Genomic DNA, 19717 nt, shown 5'->3' with positions numbered 1-19717 from the left:
GTTAGGAGAACTGAGCTTGGACTGTGAGGTCTGGGAAGATAACTGAGTAGGAGGCTGTGAATTGTGAAAGCTGCTGGGCCATCGGAGAGAAAGGTGCTGGGTCCTTTCCTTCCACTCTATATCCTGCACCCAACCTCACTGACTTCCCCTTTTAGGAAAGAAACACACACACACACACACACACACACAGTAAAGCAAAAATAAAATTAACATTTTAGAAAAAGCAGTTTTACCCTTCCTATCACCACACAGACACACAAATCTTGTTTTCCCCCTTTTGTTTTCCATGTTGACATTTCGCTGCCTGTAAACATTTTTAAAAGTAGTGGTTGAGTGGGCGGAATGGGCAAAGGTGGTCAAAAGGCGCAAAACATCTGTGGATGTAATTATAGGACTGTCACTGTAGTTAACAATGCTGTAGCGTACATTTGAAAGTTGCTAAGAGAGCTTTAAAGTTCTCATCAGAAGGAAAAAAGTATACCTGTGAGATGAAGGATGCTAACTAAACTTCTTGTGGCAATCATTTCACAATATATACATGTATCAAATCTTTAATTTGTACATCTTAAACTTATGTCAATTCTATTTCAAAACTGGAAAAAACAAAAGAAGGTCCACCAGGTCATTTGCTGTTACCTTTTGTTTTAAAATCACGACTCCTTTAGCTGTAAAGACTGGCTGGCAGCCTTAATCAGATGCTTATGGCTGGTTATTGCCGTAAAAATTTTGAGCCCAAATGAAAGATGATTGTTACTCGCCCTTGCTTGAGCTATAGAGTGTTTCCCAGCTTCCCCACCACGCTAACGCTTGTGAAAAAATCCTTGTTACACATACACAGAGCTAAACCAAACCAACCAGGATAGACGGACACCTAAGAAAGGTGCCCCCACCCACTTCTCCCTCACTCCCAGCTTTACGGGACCAGCTGCAACTGGTGGCCAGCTGCAATCCTGGGTGGAAGTAAATTAACTGGAAACCTCAAGTCACTGCTGCAGTCAGCTGGAAGAAAGGAGCTAATGCCAGGGCAGCAGGTCCCAGAGCCCAACTCGGCCGCTGCCCCCACAACTGGGCGCCGGGCTGGCAGCCGCCGGCCCTCCGCGTGTCTGCCTGCAGGCTGGGGGCCCGGCCACCAGCTTTCACTCTCCTCAGGTGCTTTCTAAACGTAAAGGTGAGCAGCTCAGAGGGGATGCTTCCTAAAGGAATTAGAAGAGGTGTCTTCGCACGTTTCCAACTCGGAATAAATACTTTAACCCTATTTACTTAAGAAAAAGCTTTTGTCTCAGTTCCAAGTTTTCTGTGACTGACCCTACATTGCTGCTACCACCGCTACCAGTGATAACAATAATGGGTCTTATTGTTCCAGGAGTAGCGTTTCTAATTACATCATGAATTTTTGCTCTCTTAGGAGGAAGAAATACATAGAAAGTTACTTGGCTTTTCAAGGCAGAAGGGGGGCGGGTGAAGGTTAAAAAAAATAAAGTAGAAAAGAAACTTTCACTTTTTACAAATTTACAAGAAATAAAAGGAAGTTTTAGGCTGAAAGACTTGCCCTTTCCTGGGTTCTTTCATAGACAGAGGAAGAGAGGAGGAGGAGGGGGAAGAGGGTAAGAAAGGAGGAGGGAAGGAGGGAAGAAGGGAGGGAGGGAGGGAGGGAGGGAGGGAGGGAGGGAGGGAGGGAGGGAGGGAAGAAGGAAGGAAGGAAGGAAGGAAGGAAGGAAGGAAGGAAGGAAGGAAGGAAGGAAGGAAGGAAGGAAGGAAGGAAGGAAGGAAGGGCTTATTGTTTACAGCTAGGATTTAAATTACATCATCCCAGCACAGCAGAGCCTCTTTTGAAATAGCTGCCTCTCTATAGGACACAGACCTTAGTCTTGCTCAGAACGCAGATATTCAGAAGTTTGACATTTATTGGGAACTTCACAGGCAAACTAGAGAAAAGAATTAGGGGAGATCTGCATCCTTTCCACTGAACCATCAGGAATATAGTCTATAATAATTTCCCTCAGGCAATTTCATTCCCAGTTTTCACAATGTTTTTTTCTTTTCAAGGGAACAAAACAGACCCACACTTTCTTTACCTAACGCTAGCATGAAGATCCACTGAATTCTATTGATTTTTCTGTCTTTGAACACAAGCTCATTAACCTGAAACACTAAGGAGATAACTATATTTCACTGAGCTTATAGCCAAGGGTCTGGAAACAAAAAGATCCCAAGACAGTGATACTCCCCTCTCCCTGGAATTCCTCCCCCCCCCCCAAATTCACTGCAGTAGCTGTGACAATTGTTCCTTAACCCTGGAGCTTTCGCATCAGTTAGAAAAAGCTTTCTTTACATTCACCCCTCTTTATTCTAATGGGTAGCAAAATCCGAGTTCCTGTCTTCCCACCACCTTCTGCATTCTTACAGCTATAGCGGAGAAAGAAAATGTTAGCACCCGACAGCTGTGCCGCTGGGCCCGCGGGCCTGGCTGCCTGCTCGGAGCTGAGGGCTCGCCTAGGCTGAGGCGCTATCCCGGGCACATGGAAATGAGGGCTTCCCAAAGCTCCCCAGGGACCCCGCGAAAGAAAACGCCGTCAGGAAAACATTACACAACACAGACATCAGAGGCAGCCTGCTAGACAATTCTCCCCAAGAAGCCCCATGAGTTGGTCTGCATTTCTACTATCTTCCCAATCCAAATAATAATAATTACTAATAATAATAACAAATGTAGCAACTATTTTACCCAAGAAACCAATATAAAATTTTTGTGGTCTTGACTTTTATTTGAGATCTCTGAAGAGATCAGATGATCTGTACCCTTTCATTCAAGGCAACAGACGTCTTCGAACTGTTTTGTTTTTTTTAATTTGATTTATCCTTTGAAACAGAAAGTGCATTACATTTAACTGGCCTTGCAAGGGGGGTGGGGGAGAGTCTTTTCTCTTTACAAACCGAATTCCTTATATAAATTAATAAATGTTAAAGATGCTAATATATCACCGTTATTAGCTTAAAAAAGAAAACAATTTACATAGTCTGTAGTATTATCATACAAAACACTTCAAATTCAATTACAGTAACTAAATGGATTTTTATGTTTCTGACCCAGAGCAGTTGTAACAATTCCCACCATCTATTTTAACACGCATTTTATCAGAAAGGAGTTAAATTAAATACAAGCTATGAAGCCCTCCCTCCCCAACACTTCCTTTAAATCACTAATAAATAGCAACAAACGACTGTGCAATTTCAGAGGGCGGTGGAGAGGCGGGTCTGGGCCTTGCCTGGTTCCGCTTCTGCTCCGAGTCCCGGAGGCGGGAGGCCGGGGGGGGGGCCAGGGGCGGGCGGGGGACAGCGGGAAGGCTGAGGGGAGAGGGCGCCCCGCAGCCCAAACCCCGCAGAGGAGCCGGAGGAGAGGGAGCCCGGGGACGTTCTTTTCTACGCTTCTCCAATTAAGCTCAAAATAGAAGGGGAACGTGTGGTTTGAAGGCTCTTAAAAGGGGGCGGGCGGGGGGTAGGAGAAAGAAAGAAGTCCGTCTCTTTATACCAAATCCAAAAAACCATTTTACATTTTAAATATTCACAATAAAGTAACTTCTAGTCAGTGTGACTCACGATTTATTTACAAAGGGCCTTCAACAGGTTGCTTTAGTCCGCAGGCCGCGCGTGGGGAGGGCGCCGCGCGTGGGGAGGGCACCGCCCCGTCCCGTCCCGTCGGCGGCCGCCCAGCTGCCCAGAGGCCCCCTGCGCAGCGGGGTCGGTCCTTGGAAAACTGGCCCCTGAGCGCCCACCCCCGCCCCTGCGGGGCCCGGGGCCCTGAACGGCGAGTGGGGGGCTGAGGCCGCCTCCCCGGGGGCGCGGGGCCGGGTGCCCAGCGCGGCCCGGAGGGCGGCCCAGCCGCGGGTTTCAGTCGCGCCCTTTACGCAGCGCATTTGGTGGTCCTTTCCGCCTCCTTACCAACCCCCGGGTCTCTCCCCCTCCCACACACACACCTCCCTCAACTTTTTAGGTTAAAAAAATAGATATGTACATCTCAGAAAATAGCAAAGGGCCCCCGCGGGCGGGCGGCGGGGCGCGGCGCTCAGGACGCGCCCTCGCTCTCGGGCGCTCCCGCGTGCAGCAGGAGGCCGCCGCCCGGCTTGTGCTTCTTCAGCAGCTGCGTGATCTTCTCGTCGTCCGAGTTGGGGTCCAGCGGCTTGTTGTAGTCGTCGTCGTCCTCCTCGTTCTCCGAGGCCCCCTTGAGCCGCTCCGTCTCCGAGTCCTGCTTCTTCTTGGCCGTGGCCATCTCCGCCGCGTGCTTCTTCCTCCACTTGGTCCGGCGGTTCTGGAACCAGACCTGCGGGCCGACCCGGGGGACAAAGGCGGCAGGGGCTGAGCGCGAGCGGGGCGGGCGCGCCCGCGGGCCCCGGCGGCTCCCCGCGCGCCGGGTCCAGGCTGCGGGGTCGGGTCCGGCTCCGCCGCCCGAGGCTCCGCCGAGTGACCCGCACCGGCCGGCTGCCTGCCGTTGCCATAGCGATAGCAACACCAGGGTATCGAGGTCTTGGGCGAGCGCATTTCTCAGAAGAGAAAAAACTTGGAAACTTAAAACGAGCGCCCCTGGAACAGAATGCACTGTCCCACTTTCTAGTTTAATGCGGAAAACTTTCCCCCCTCTGTGGCTGCCCCACAATGACCGTGATTTTATTCGTCATTTACTCTCTTAGATTAAGGCAACCTAAACGTGCCCGCTCTTCAGTGCGATCTGTGGGAGAAGGCACAGCGTCTACCCCCGTCACCTCCGTGCCCCGTCTCACTTTTGGATGGATGTCTGTTTCATTCCTCACAGGTCTAAAGATACACCAACGTGGGAGGTAACCCCCCCCCCATTTACACGTGTAATCATGTAAAGTTGTGGGGTTTTTAAATCGGCTAACACAGAAACCTCAAGTCACTAATAACAAGCAACATAAATGCATGAGAATATTTAAGAGCTCAGTCAAAATCATCACAGTGGCCTGTGTGTCCGACTGCCCGGTTTAATGTTTTTCATAAAACCAAAGTCAAGGCTAGAGTTTTCATCCCTTATTTTTTTAAAAGGAAATTTTGCAAAGTTACATTATTTCCCTCTATTAGCATGCCTAGTCTTTCAAATATTATTTTAATATTGTTCCTCCCCCATACATACATCTTATATAGAAATATTTAAGCCCACTCACCACGTTCGACATCATGTTTCATACACATATTTTAAGTAAAAGCATGGGCAATAAGCAACCAATTTCCCCAGCACATTGAATAATCCTCTATGCTTCTCAGCCATTTTCTCATCCGTTATGTATTTTATCTAGAGAATCAGAATTGTTATGAAAGCGATTCTGATTTTCTGTATACAGCTATAATAATTCACTTCCAGCCACGCAGACATATTTACGGTGACAAATGAAGACCTCCAGGCTACTGTGGCAGTCTCCGCACAAACCATCGCAAAAATAATTTTAACTGTGATGATATTCTAAAAATCACATGTAGAATGCATTTTATGATGCTCGCCCGAGGGGAAATGTACTCTAACCAGCAGGCATGGTGAACAGTTATTCCTACTTAAAGACAGACAATATGACTAATGAAAACAGATTTACACACATACACACACCACTAAAGTCCAAATATAATAAATGAAGAAGAGGAACAAAAGAGAATACTGGAAACAGAGGAAAACACTAGATTTAATTTATCTAGCTGGCTCAATCCCTTTACTTTTCAAAGAAAGATGTCTAAGATCTGAATCCCTGGAAATATGCTGTACAACTCAATTATAAGCTAAGTGATATTTTAATTACAAGTGGTTGTTATAAACAGTAAAATATCTTACATCTGTTGATAAACTTATTTAAAACAATTCAATTTCATAATAAAGTAATAATCTTGTCAATTCATTTGGAAAATTACTAGGCCAAAGTGGCTGCCTTTAGCTAAACTAAAAGCAGAGTCATCCCTGCTAAGTGGTTAGGTGCTGTGGGTTTATTTTTTAAACCTGCAGGTTGATACACAGTAGCACTGTAATGCTGATCTACATCAGGAAATTATGTAACTGGCGGAGCCTTAACTAACAAACAAAAGCTTGAATATCTTTACAAACAGCGTAAAGAGAAGCTATCTAACTGGCCTGATCTAGTGTCCGGGCTGACGTTTCGGTAATGCTTCTGTTCTCCAACAATGACGAGTTCCGCCCGCACACGCTGCTATCTAGATTAACCTAATTTCAAAGGCGGGGGCGGGGGGGAGCTTGATTCCTTTCGTTCATCAACAGTGTGCCCGCCTGGGAGAGCTTTTAGCCCCCACCCCAACCCCTCCGCCGATCTCGACTTCTCCCCTAAGACCCGCGCGCCCAGGAGGCTGTTTGTTAGATGGGGGGGGGGGGGTACGAAATTTGGGAGGGGAGCCTATCCCTGGAGCTGCAAGGTCCACTCACCTTGACCTGACTCTCCGTCATCCCCAAGGAATAGGCCAAGCGAGCCCTCTCGGGCCCCGCCAAGTATTTCGTTTGTTCGAAGGTCTTCTCCAGGGCGAAGATCTGCTGGCCCGAGAACGTAGGTCTCGTGTGTTTTCTCTTCCCGTCTTTGTCCAGCAAAATGGACCCTTGATCTGCGAGAACAGACAAACAGGGGCAAGGGGGAGACAACAGGTTACCAGCGGCTCCACGGAAAGGAAACGAACGCGCAAAACACCGTCTTGGTGGGAAAGAAAAGCCTGTTCGCCGGCGGGCTCCAGGAGCGTCGTGGCGCTTCCAGTGCCGCCGGCCTCTGCCTTTTCATCCCACCTGTGTCTGTGTTTTGTGTGTGTTTGTGTGTGTGTCTAAAGCCCGTTGTGTTTGGAGCAGAAGTAAATAGCCTTCTGCCCAGCACCCGCGTCGGGGAGCCAGGGAGCGCATCGCTGAAGTTCCCGAAGCCCCGCGGTCGGGCGCTGCGCGGAGGAGCGCGCGTGGGGACGGCCGCTCCCGCCTCTCGGCGGCCGGTGCCCCGCTTCGCCCGGCTCGGTGCACGAGGGCGAGCGCTCGTCCCTGAACGCTCCCCGGACCTGTGTCGGCGCCACAAAGGGCGCCTTGTGCTTTGCGCACAGGAGAGGGAGATCCCCCCAAGCCTAACGCCCCTGCGGCCGAGGGGGAGGGGGCGCCGCCTTTGTCGGCGGTCCCCGCACGGCCACCCAAACGGAAACAATAGCGTCCCCCACCCCCTCGCCCGCCCCGGCCGCCGCCGCCCCCAGGCTTCCCCAGGGGGCCTCCACGGGCTCCCGAAGTCCCGCTCGGCCACTGCCTGCTCCGCCGCACGAAGGCGGGCCGGAGACTTCGAGGAAACTTCGGGGGCTCGGTCAAAACCAAAGAACAGCGAGAGCAGGGCCCCGGGGTGGCCCCAGAACGCCCCCGGGAGGCTGGGAGACTCCAGGGCGAGCCGCTCACTACGCGGAAGATTTGAAGTGGTCCTGGGGCAACTCGGTTGGTTTCAAGCAAGGTCCCAGCGAGGTGCCGCGTTCCCCGTCGCTGTCCCGTCACCTGGTCCCCCCCCCGCTGTTTCTCGTGTTAGAATCGTGAGGACCCTACGCCCTCGCTATGCCTGGGCCCGGGGCTCCCGCCCTCCCCCCCCCCCCCCCCCCCCGGGTCAAGGCAGGTGGGAAAGCGAGAGACAGAAGGCGGGGAGCTGCCCAGAGGCACTGGGGGTTCCCTCCTCCGCAGGCCGCGGCCAGTCTTCAGGGGGCTCGCCCGGGCCCGGTGTACTCGGGGGGCGAGGTCGAAGAAGTGAGGTGCGGCCGCCCTGGGCCGAGACCTGCACGCTCTGCGCCGCTGCCGGCCCCGCCGGTGCGCAGGCGGGCGGCCAGGGGGCTGGCGGAGGTGGCGTGGGGCCCGGCCCGCAGGCAGGAGCGGGGGCGCGGGGGTGCGGGCGGAGCGCAGCGGCCTCCCTGCCCTCTCACCTCTCTGACCCAGGCTGGCCCGCGGTCCCCGCCGGGCCCGCCCACGATGCGCACCCCCCGCACCGCGCTGCGCTCCACGCGGACGCGCTCCCCCCTGCCCCGCGAGGTGTGCCCAGGACCCGGGCGCTGGGACGCACGCTCGGGAGCTCAGGAGAGAGCGCGCTGGTGCCCGGGCCCAGCCTCAGTGGTGCGACTCCAGCGCTGCCCAAGGCCTGGGGAGGCGGCAGGGTGGAGCGGCCCGCACGCACCCCCGGGGCCCCGGCCCGGAGCCGGCAGGACGCGCACGAGCGGGCGCGGGCGGGCGGTACTCACGCGGGGTGCAGGCCAGGCGCGCGTCCCTCCAGGGCGGGCTCTGCATCACTCCCGGCCAGAAGATGGGCGTCCGGCCGGGCAGCTCGGCCAGCGGCTTGGGGTACCGGCCCACGGCGGCCACGGCGGCGGCGCTGGGGCTGAAGTAGAGCCCGGGCGGCGGCGGCGGCGGGCTCAGGCTGCTGAAGCGGGGCAGGCCGGCCAGGAGCCCCGCGGGCGACGACGCGGCGGCAGCGGCGGCGGCGGCGGCGGCGGCGGCGGCCGAGGCGGAAGAGGCCGAGGCGGACGAGGCCGAGGAGGACGCGGAGCCCGAGGGGGAGGCGGAGGGCAGGGCGGCGCCCGCGGCCGCGGGCATGGAGGGCCGGCCCAGGATGTCGTTGATGCCGTGCGGCGTGGCGGCCGAGAGCGGCTGCGGGGGGCTGCCCAGCGCCGAGAGCCCCCCCGCGGCCGGGGCCTTCAGGCCGCCGGGGTTGTGGGCGCCCAGGGGCGGGGAGGGCGACGACGAGGACGACGAGGACGACGAGGAGGAGGGGGGCCCGGCGGGCAGCGGCGGGTACGCGGCGGGGTACAGCGGGGTCTTCATCTCGGCCATGCTGTGCAGGGCGGCCAGGGGCGGGCTGCTGAGCAGGAACGCGCTCTGCCGGGGGCCCTCCATCGCCCCCACCGCTAACATCCCACGGCCCGGCCCGAGCCGCAGCCGCGCGGCGGGAGCGCGGGCCGGCGCCCCGGGCGGGCTCGGGGGACGCGGAGCGCCGAGGGCGCGGGCAGGGGAGGCGCCGGGCGCACCGGAGGCGACCTGCCCCCGGGCCGGCGACGCCGCGGCCGGGAGCCGCTCTCGGAGCCGCGCGGCAGGAACGTACGAGCGCGCTCGGGGCGCCCCGAGACCCGCGGGCGGCCGGGCGGGCTCGCCTGTCCTCTCGCCCCTCGGCTCCCGGACTCGGTCCCGGCCTCTTCCCTCGGCCGCGCTCTTCCTCGCCCCTCAGAGCGCGCTACTTCTCGTCTTCTCCGCGCCCCCGGGAAACGAGCAAAACCAGCCCCAGGCTGGCCCGGGAGAGTTCGTAACAAAGTTAAGAGTCACCCAAATCTCCACTTTGATGTCGGAGGAGGGGGGCTGGCTGGCTTTCTTTGGAGAGGTTCAAAGGACGCCGGGTTCCGCCCGAGGAGAGGCTCTAATCTGACTCGGAAGCCCCGCTCGGTCCGCGGCGAGGCTGACTGGCCCCCGGCGCTGGCGGCGCGCGGGGCGGGAGCGCATCCAGCCGCGGGCGGCCCTCGCCTCGGGGCGGCCTCCTCCGCTGGCCGGAGAGGGCAGTGCCACCGGTCCCCGCGGCTCCCGGACTCGGCGCGCCCGCTCGCCTGACTCGCCTTTGCCTCCGGGCGACGGGGCACTAGAGTTGCAATATTGAAAAGAAAAAGGAGGGGGGGGGGACACACAGAGAAAAACAAAGACTAAGTGTGAAAAGTCTGACGGCTTCGGTTACGGCTCTGTCCTCTGTCCACTTCTGCAAACGGGCCGGCGACCCCCGCCCCACCCCCAGCGTCCTCGCTCGCTCTCACTCGCCGCCTTCGCCTCTCCTCCGCATTTTCTTCGCGGCTTTACGGGCTGCGCTTCTAAGTCCTGTCCTCGGGCCAAGCTGACCCTCTCCGCCGCTCTCCTCGCTCTCTCCCTCTCTCTCCCTCCGGGCCTGACAGTTCAGATGAAGCTCTCAAAGGTAATAAAACATTTGCATCACTCCCTACCCCTCTTTAGAGGGTGGACCGAAGGGTGGGGGGAGCGGGGGTCCAAAATAAGAACTTTGGGGGACGGCCCTCCAAAGCACCGGGAGGGGCGGGCCGAGGAGCGGGGCGCAGGCCGGGGGCGTGACCACAGAACCCAATAGCGCTCAGCCTCGGGCCTCGCGTCGCCTCTGGGGCGCGCCCACTCGGGAGCGCCGCTCCTTCTGATTGGCTGAAGGGGGCGAGCAGGAGGGCCGCGCCCGCCTGGTCCCCGCCCCGCCCGCCTCCTCCCCTCCCGCGGGTGGGGCTAGGGGCGGGGCCTGGCGAGTGGTGCAGATTCACCGGGGTGCCAGTGGACGCCTCAATTAATTGCGTTAAATAAAATGGGAAAGGGGAGGGGGGAGCAGAGACGAAGAGGGCATTACTTTTTAAAGAGAAGAATAATGAAAGCCCAGCCCTTTTATGGAAAAACAGTTCATATTCTTCCCGCGCCTCCCCCCTCCCGCTCGCGCCTCCCTGCCCCCTTCCCCCACGAGCTCGCGGCGCCTCACCTCGAACAGAGTCTGGTCCCTTGTAAAACGGAGCTAATGGAGCAGGCAGCCGGCGCAGCCCGGGCCTAGCTCCTTCTTTTGAAGGGATTAATTAAAGGCCATCTGGGCTCTCCCAGAATTGTGCAAATTAATTTGTTGCTCCTTAAGCCTATAGATGTCCTTAATCCCCTCGTAGGCCCGAGGAGCGTCCTCTCCCATCTTCGCCACCTCCCGCTTTCCCCTTTACTTTCATCCCCTTACCCCTTCCATCGTTATCATTTCTAGTTTTGCATAATTCGCTGGGAACGGAATCAGCTTAATGGAAATATTTATATTTCTAGTAATGTTTATGCAGGAGAGCAGTGAGCTTTTTAAAAAACAAAAAAAAAAAAAAACTTTGCTCTCTTCTGATTATTGTTATTTGTTTTTAGTTTTCACGGGGGCAAAAATCACCAAAATTGAGGTGGACTCTTGAGATATGAAGTATATCGGTATCCATCTCGGAAACTCTAGCCCGTGCCCTCAACTGCAGTGTTGTTTTGGAAGGTCAAGGTGTCCCGACTCCTGGGCTGTGGTGATGGGATACCTACGGTTAGGAGGTGGAGGGTGCTTTCCAGGTTCCCTCCCAATCTCTTCCATCCCTGGAGGGTCTTTAAGTTTCCCCAGGGTTGAGCTGTGTGTGTAAGGAGGAAGACCCTTGCACAATTTTTGGAATTTCAAGATGTTAAAGTAACACACCATGGGGGGGGGGCGGGGAGTCACTACAGCAATTTGGACGAGATCCTTAAGTCCAAACTTAATATTCACAAAACAAAACAGAAACAAACGGCTCAAGAATAAAACTTGGGCGGCACCCATGGATGGCATTGGGCTCTAAGTGCCCAAGCACTCACAGGAGACCACGCAGGAAAAGCTGGCCGGGCTTAAGCCGCTTTGATAACCTACATTTCCAAAGCACTGGCCTTTAAGAGCGGCAGCTGAAGCTGGTTCGAGGGTTTTTTTAAAAAAAGTTTTTTGTTTATCTTTTGCCAGTTGTATCATTCACTTCTGAGATTAAAGAAATGTTACTCTCATCTGGGCCCCCTCCTCCCTCTCCACCCTTCTTCATTAACTTCCAGACTGGCCTAAGTCCATCCCTTCAATAAGACCCTAGACTCAGAGGTGGGAGAAGGCGAAGTCCTTCGCCGCGGGAAGTAGCTGCGTCGGGCCGGAGGGGAGCCGCTGTAGGGACCGCCTGCGTTCCCCCCCCGCAGGGATGCTCCGCTGGGCTGTGGGTCTGAACCCAGCGCCCCGGCCGCGTTGGCTGGGAGACTGCGGCAGGAGGGGGGTGCGTGGTCGCCTGGCCCCGGCCGGGTGCTGGGGCCCCTCTGCCTCTCACTTCGTTACAAACGAAACTTTCTCTCGCCTCCGGGGACTTCAACGCGGCTGTGGTGCGCAGTCTCGCGCCTGGACCCGGGGCCTGGCCCGCGGCGACTTCCTCACACCCGCAGGCCCCACATTCTCAAGTCCTAGGTAGGAATGGAAAGTGAAGGGTAGTCATCCCCAAAGATCCCAGTTTCAAAAAGCCCCTTTATTTCATGTAAGCCTGGGAACCCAGGAAAGAATTGAACATTTTCTTATTGTAAATTTAGCATCTGATAAGGAGTGGGGCGGGCGGGGTCAAGAGACAGAGAGAAAAAAATCAGAGAGCTAGAGGGAAAGAAGGAGAAGGCGCGGGGGAGATTCCGCTCCCCAACTCCCGGTGAGCTGCCCCTTTCATAAATGCTGGCGAAGCTGGGTGCGAGTAAGAAATCTCCGTCGCTTGCTTTTATTTACATTGTGGCATTAAAAATAGCAGCATTGTTCTCAAGGGTGACAATAAAAAAGAAAAATGCGGGGGGGGGTGCGCCCCGCCCCGGGAGTGAACCCCGGGCGCCTGAGTCCCGCGGGGCCGCTCGCATCCCGACGCGCCGCGCGGTGCTGAGCGAAGGCCGCGGTCATCGATCTGCGGACCCGCGCCGGCTGCCTCCAGCTGCGGGCCGCGAGCGCGAGGGGCCTCCTCGGGGGTGGGCTGCCCTGTCACTCCCCGGGGGAGGTGGGCCTGTCCCCGAGAGGCGAGGACCGTCCCGCGGCCCAACCCCTAGACGCCCGATCCCCGCGCGGAAGCGGGAGGCGGGCTCTGGGCGCAGCCTCGCCCGCGGCTACACGCGCCCGGGAGTCGGGACTCGCTCTCCCTGCGGGAACCCTTAGGCCTCACGCTTTTCTGCCCATGAACTAATAAAGTGGGGCATTTCTAAGCCACCCCGGGAGTGGGCCGGGCGACAACACGTGGCCGCGACGCCCCCGCCCCGTCTCCGCACCGTGCATATATTGGGGGTGGGGGAGCTGCGTTTGAAAGTGAATGGTTTGCATTTTAATTGAAAAGTAAGTGAAAGCTATTTGGCGGATTTTGAGGTTGCATGGAAAGGCTAAAGGGCAGGGGTGGAAAAGGCGGCGCACCCCTCGACTTCCTTTGAGCCAGCGGACCACCGCACCTGCTCGCAAGCTGCGGGGGTCGCCCACGCGCCCCAGCCACGCACGTGGCCACTCTGCCCTCGGCCCCCAGCTCCGCTCAGAACCGCGCGGCGCGTTCTAACACTTGTTTTAAGTTCAAGGGCCAGCACGACATTCGGGGTGACTCACGGAAGGCATGCAAGCGAAAACTCAGCCCGAAGTACTTAAACTCAGCGCTCTGAGATGAACGATATTCTTCCCCAACTATATTCATGTCAAACGTCGGGATTCTCAGGTGTGCCCGCAGGAAGCCAATTCCATGCCCGCAAACGGGGTTAAGGGGAAGAGAGAATTGCGTGCATGCTTCAGGCCAGAAACCCCTCTAAACTGTGTTTGCTTGAATTGTCTGGATGCCTTCTTTCGTAATTCCACTTGGGCCGCTTTCGAGGGGCCTGTGTGGGGAGGACCCCGGAGGCTGGCTAGGCTTCTGTGAATGTCATAGAAGAGGGCTTTAGAAACTCGAGGGGGAAAGGGAGTGTCCAGAAGCTTGGAACAGCCCGGTCTCGGGCGAGAGCGGGGAAGGGAGCGCGCGCCGGCCTCTTTGCCTCCCGCACACGCGGGGGGGGGGGGGGCTGGGCCCCTGGCAGCCGCTTCCGCCGACCAGGAATGAATAAGACAACTTGGGAACGGCTGGGGTAGACAGGGGCCTGCAAACGCGTCCCGGTGGAGCGCGGTAGGGCCCTGGGGCGGCGCTCCCGGGGAGGCCAACGGAAGGCCCGTGGGGGAGAGACGGCCTCCGCGGCCCTGTCTCCGAGAGGGTCCGAGCACCCGCAGGGACGCCCGTCAGCGATCTTCAGAGCGCCGCAGGCGCCCCTGCCGCACAGTCGCAGAATTCGCACCGAGCTTCTCTCGGGGAACGTGTGCCCTCGGAAGGGAGAAGCCCGCAAGGTCCAAAAACATGGGAAATACTCCAGTCCAGAGATGTCTGGGCTATCTAAGCCCGGATTCAGGGATGCGAGTAAATACAAGAAAGCACCCGAGACCCGCGAGGGAGAAAGCGGGTCTTGAACTTGAGTGAAACGCACGGAACTTCAGCAAAGCCCCGCACGTACTCGTAACCCCCTCTCCCCGCGCGCGTTTCCTGCAGAGGCCACCCATTCGCCTCCAGGGAAACGGCTTGCTTTAAGGTATATTCCGACGGGATCTGGCGTCGGAAGATGCGCTTGAAGGAACGTGTGTGGGTTGCCAGGATGTCCTTGCAGAATGAAGCGCTAGCCCAGCGGTACTCACCAGAATGAACCGCACCCGACGTGAACGGCCCTGAAAAGCTTACACCTGGAAGTATAAACAAGGCCCATTGAATATGATAATTTAGGTGGTTTTTAACGAGTCTGTGAACTCGTTCCTCTCTGTGTCCTGCTAAAAGTCGTTGCTCCCGAGCGGAGCGTGCGGGAGGGTGGCAGCCGCGGTCCTGCCGCAGCCGCGGACTCTGGGTGAGAAAGTTACTTCCTGGGCGGCGCGGGCAGGGCCCGGGCCGCGCGCTCCGTTTGAAGCAAGCCTGGGCCGCTGCCGCCCTCTTGTGGAACAAGCTTACTGGCGGTTCCCGGGTCGGGGAAGGCGAGCCCGCTGCCCGCGGTGTTAAAAGTACAAGCTGTATTCATTTTCTTAATGAGGTGGTCGGCCTTTGGGTAACTGCCCTGCTCTTTGATGAAAAAATTTTTAAATTTTAACCTGAGATGCCAGACAGTTCTTGCTTTAATTCAGACAATAAAAGCCCACTAAGAGGAACATTTAGATTTTAAATCTTTCTTCCTCGCCTATCCCGCTTTATACTCTATTATTCTACTCAATTGTGATAAAGCAAATTTCAATTTTTATTGAAATTATTTTTTTTTTACCTTTCTTCCCTGATTACCGAAACAATACTGTGCTCAATACAGAACATTTGGAAAGTGCAGAGAATTATGAAAACACAGTTACCATAATCCTACCTTCAGTGGCAAAACCTTCTGATATTTTGGAATATTTGCTTGCTATCATTTCTCCAATCTCTATGCTTTGTTTTAATGGTTGAGATCATACTGAGTATATAATAGTGTAGCAATTTTCATCTCATGGCACACAAACTAATTACTAAAATTCTGCAGCACACCAAATAAGTATATTTTTGCCAATCTGACAAAAATAGGTATAATTTTGATTGATTTACAAACGTAATAATAGTAATTACCTACCCTATTTGCTCCAAAGTGACTTTTTTAAAAACCAGGATCCTATGCTTGTACATAAGGATTGCTGAAGCCGTACCAAGAATCAACCCATCAGACACAAACCTTATTACGCCACGTGACTGATAAGATGCAGCTCTATTATATGACCTGTATGCTTATGGTTCAAGACAGGACAATCACACCAGGAGGCTATTATTGTGTTGGCTGTTGTCATTTTTTTATTTGACAATCTAAGGGGGAAAAGGTCAGTGTCCCTGATGAGAGAGTCAGGTATTTCATGTTTTAAAAATTCTGAGGGCACACCAGTGTGCCTCTCGCAGCACCATGGTTGGGTATCGCTGTAACAGTGTACAAGCAAGCACATTTTTTCAGCACATTTTTATAACCTTCTTTATTCACTTACTGAGGCAGGTACAGATCTGTCATTGAAATCTTCCCGACTTGGCATCCTATGAAGTGATAGGTGCCCTGCACATGCGTCAGCAGACCTGGGTGCTGCAGGGAGGCACGACCTCCAGCGCCAAGGTTCCCATCCTGATTCTTCCGCTTACCATTAACCCCTTCAGGCCCTCAGATACTTCACCGATAGTTCTCAGAATTTTATCACATAATAGTAATAACAATGGCTAACACTAAATTAAGGAGTATAATTGTCCCCATTAAAAAATGATAAAAGTAAAACAGAGAAGTTAAATAACTTGCTCAAGATCACACGGCTACAAAATAAACAAGCTGAGATTTAAACCCAGGGTAGTAGGGCTCTAGAGGTTTTACTTTTAAAAAAATTAATATTTAGAGAAAAAGGAAGGGCAAGAGAGAAACATCAGTATGAGAGAGAAACATCAATCAGCTGAACCCTAAGGCCTGAACCCGCAACCTAGGTATGTGCCCTAACGGAATCAAACCAGCCACCTTTTGGTGAACGGTAGGATGCTCCCACCAACTGACCCACCGGGCCAGGGCCAGAGGTATACTTTTGACCACTATATTAAACCGCTCTTCTGATAACTGAAAACATAATTAAATGCATATGAAATCAGTCTGAATATCATATATTGATAAATAAATATAAAGTGAATCTTCACATATTCGATTACAGGGGGGGAAAGGGCAGTTCACATTTTCTTAACTAAAAAAAGCATCAAAAAGGATTTTTAAGCTTACTGAATTCTTTTTAAAATTATTCAACTGCACGGCCGGGCATGGCGCAGCGGTTGAGCGTTGACCTAGGATCCAGGCGATCGGGGTTCAATTCCCAGTCAGGGCACATGCCCAGGTTTTGGGCTCGATCCCCATCGGGGGGCGTGCAGGAGGCAGCTGATCAATGACTCATCATTGACGTGTCTATCTCTCTCTCTCCCTCTCTTTTCCTCTCTGAAATCAATAAAGATATATTTTTTAAAAAATAAAATTATTCAACTAAAAATTTAATTTCTGAAAATGATATTAGGCCTTTCTTGGTTGGGATTAGCCTGGATTCGGATTTAGGAGTCCTAGAATAGTATGGGTTTATGTCAGCAGGTTATTTAACCTGGTGGGTCTAATTTTTCTTATCTTCAAAATATTGATGGGTGATTGAGGTAATTTCTATGGTGCTTTTCAGTGTTCATATTCCATGGGTCTAATAAATGACCAATAGCCAGATGTATGCAAAAGGGCAACATAAAGGCGGTTATGAACCAGGCTGGGCTAGAACTAGGAAATCAGCGAGGAAGCCCAGCAGACCCTGAAGCAGGGCAAAATAGAAATATTGTTAACCAGCTGCTGTGGGTTGGCCTCCAAAGGCCTGGGTTTCTGGGCGCTTGCTACCTGCTGGCGGTGCACAGGTTCTATACTTGGAGCGGTGCAGCACACTTGTGACCACAGCTCATTTAGGCACTCGATTTTCATTTGGTACAGTTTGCAGTATATTGATCTATTGCCACCAGTTCGTTTTGCTCAGCATTCACTTCCTTGGCATTCTACGGCCCATCACAAGGGGTGGTTCATTCCAGAAGAACTCCTGACAGAATTCCTTCACAATTATTTATTCTTTAAAAGCATTATATTACAGGCAACAGATCACAAAGACTTACTGGAACTATGGGGTTACTGCCTATCTGCAATTTGAATTATGAAGAGATATACGGGCAGATACAAAGATGTTGAAACTATTTTGAGAAAAAAATCAAAATAGGTTTCTACATTTTGGATGCAAATCAAGTCCAGAAACAGAAGCAATGTGTGATACTGGAGTTTTAAAAATAACTTGTATTTCTAAAATATTTGTAGAAAGAGTGCTCTGTTAGAAATCAGGAGCCCAGGTTCTAGCATTCAGAGTCTGATTTTTCTCATCCTTAAAAAGCTAGATTAAAACATGTCTCTTTAAAACTTTTACACTAGTGTTCACAGCAGCATTATTCATAATAGCCCAAAAGTGGAAGTAACCCAAGTGTTCATCCGCTGATGAATGGATCAATAAAATGTACTATACCCATATAATAGAATATTATTTGGCAATAAAAAGGAATGAAGTACTGATTCATGCTACACTATGGATGAACCTTGAAACCATTACGCTACGTAAAGAAGCCAGTCCAATATTGTATGGTTCCATTTATGTGACAGGTGCAGACTAGGTAAATCCATAGAAACCAAAGCTGATTAGTGGCTCCTTGGGGATGAGGGGAGCAGGAATGGGGACTGACTGTGATTAGTACCGGAGGTTCTTTCTGGGATATTTAAAACGTTCTAAAATTAGGTCATGATGACGGTTGCACAACTCTGTAAGTATATTAAATTTTGCATTTTAAACGGGTGAATTTTATGGCATATGAAACATATCTCAATAAAACTATTATTACTAAGGAGAGTGTGAAAAAGCATTGAGAGCAAAATGCCTTGTTGAGTAGGAGGAGTCACTAAGGAAATTTGCTGGCGAGGAAATGACAAATTGCCTGGCACTAAAGGAACAGATTCCGAGACAAAGGCATGGTAATAAAGGGTGATTAAACTAAACCATAATAAGGAAATACGAAAAAGTGGCATGGATTCACTTATTTTCCCTCCAAAGTTTCATATGTAAGCACAATGTAATTGGCTTGTAGAAAACATCAAATACGCATTTCAGATATTGTTGCAGAATTATAAAGTCCATAAATCAGTTCTTGTCTGTCCCAGAGACAAAGAAAAGACATGCAGATGATTCAAGCCAAAAAATGTTGATGTCCTACTGGGCGTTAATTCTACCTCTTAACCAAGATCCGATTACCGAAAAGGAAGACAGAACATAAAAATGCTATAAAGATTTTAAAATTTTTATGGGTGGCTGAGTTGGTTGGAGCACCATCCCATACACCAAAAGGTTTCAGGTTCAATTCCCGGACAGGGCATATACCTAGGTTGCTGGTTTTATTCCAGGTTGGTAAAAGGTGTGTATGGGAGGTGACCAATCAATGTTTCTCTCTCCCTCCCTCCTCTCCCCCTCTCTCTAAAAATCAATAAAAACATAACCTTGAGTATGGATTTCTAAAAATGCTATAAAGATTTAGAATTTTTTCACCCTTCTCCATAACTCATGCTGTAAATGTGTTCATTATGACTTTCACTAGAGCAAGAAAATTGAGATGTTGTTGCAAGACTCTGTGCTGCAGAATCTCTGCCAATTATGATGAATAATCCAAGTCCATATGCTTGCTCTATAAAGCTTTTTAATATTGAGGTACTCCAATTCTGCTCTGCTTCCTCAAAAACACACTATATCTAAAGAACAGTAAAAGGTAATTAAAAATACTTAATAGCTTAATCACACTTAGTCCTATATTTGTCCAATGCAGGCACCGGATTGCTGGCAATATAGCTATAAGGCATTATCTTGTGCCAAGAAAATGAATCAGATATTTAATGGATATGTGGAAACGGAAATTTTCTTGTAAAATTACAAAATTGCAAGCCAATGATACACTAAACTATAATAAAGTTTATCATTAAAATTCTGAGCAGGAATGCTAGACACTATCCCTTTCCCCTGAAGGATTAGGTATTGTGCCAGAATGCTTGAATATCATGTTCATTCTTTTATAAATATACCTCAGAGGCTGCTCTACAGAGCAAGTAAATGACTTCCCCCGTTTTATTATTTCTATATATTAAGGGCATGGAACAAGAAGCAAAACCCTACTTGCCAACTAACCAGCTCTGTCTAGATCTCTAGATCAAATTGAAAATGCCTTACAGCGGAGTAACAGGTCAGAAACTTAAATCCCTAAATAGTCAGCAGGAGTAGTTTACATTCTATATAGCACTATAGTGCTTCATCAGTTATCCCTCTTCAAAAGTGGGTTTTGTCTTTGGTTAAAATGGCAAGGCCTTGGGAAGCCTGAGAAGTATGGTTAGCAATCATACAAGCCTCGGTGTAACGAGCTTATCAGATCCTTACCTAAGAGCAAGCTTCAGTGATGGGAGGGGGGTGTAAGACTGTGTGACAACACTGAACATCTAAGGGCCAGGACGAGGACCATGCTAGAGCCAGGGGACTTCACAAAGGACGGAGAAAGA

General features: G+C 52.2%; 1 protein-coding gene across 1 annotated transcript; it reads right to left on the bottom strand.

The window, feature by feature from the left end:
* Window positions 1-4060: 4060 nt before the first annotated feature.
* NKX6-1 (NK6 homeobox 1) lies at window positions 4061-8908 on the bottom strand. The gene is made up of 3 exons (XM_087816299.1): window positions 8239-8908; window positions 6434-6606; window positions 4061-4318 (listed from the first exon to the last, which is right to left on the bottom strand). Exons 1-3 carry the CDS (start codon window positions 8906-8908, stop codon window positions 4064-4066), a joined length of 1098 nt encoding a protein of 365 aa, XP_087672425.1. The 3' UTR covers window positions 4061-4063.
* Window positions 8909-19717: the final 10809 nt, after the last annotated feature.

This window comes from Miniopterus natalensis, chromosome 1 (genome assembly GCF_054644295.1).
Source record: "Miniopterus natalensis isolate mMinNat1 chromosome 1, mMinNat1.hap1, whole genome shotgun sequence".
NCBI lineage: Eukaryota > Metazoa > Chordata > Mammalia > Chiroptera > Miniopteridae > Miniopterus > Miniopterus natalensis.
Note: the sequence above shows the minus strand (reverse complement) of the source record. Positions and strands in the feature narration are given on the sequence as shown.

Excerpts from the sequence above, each read along its gene's own strand:
- NKX6-1 (XM_087816299.1), bottom strand. The coding sequence starts at position 8,908 with ATGTTAGCGGTGGGGGCGATGGAGGGCCCCCGGCAGAGCGCGTTCCTG. Across the intron at positions 6,607-8,238 it reads GCGCCTGGCCTGCACCCCGC|ATCAAGGGTCCATTTTGCTG; the intron begins GTGAGTACCGCC and ends CTGTTCTCGCAG. Across the intron at positions 4,319-6,433 it reads TGACGGAGAGTCAGGTCAAG|GTCTGGTTCCAGAACCGCCG; the intron begins GTGAGTGGACCT and ends GTCGGCCCGCAG.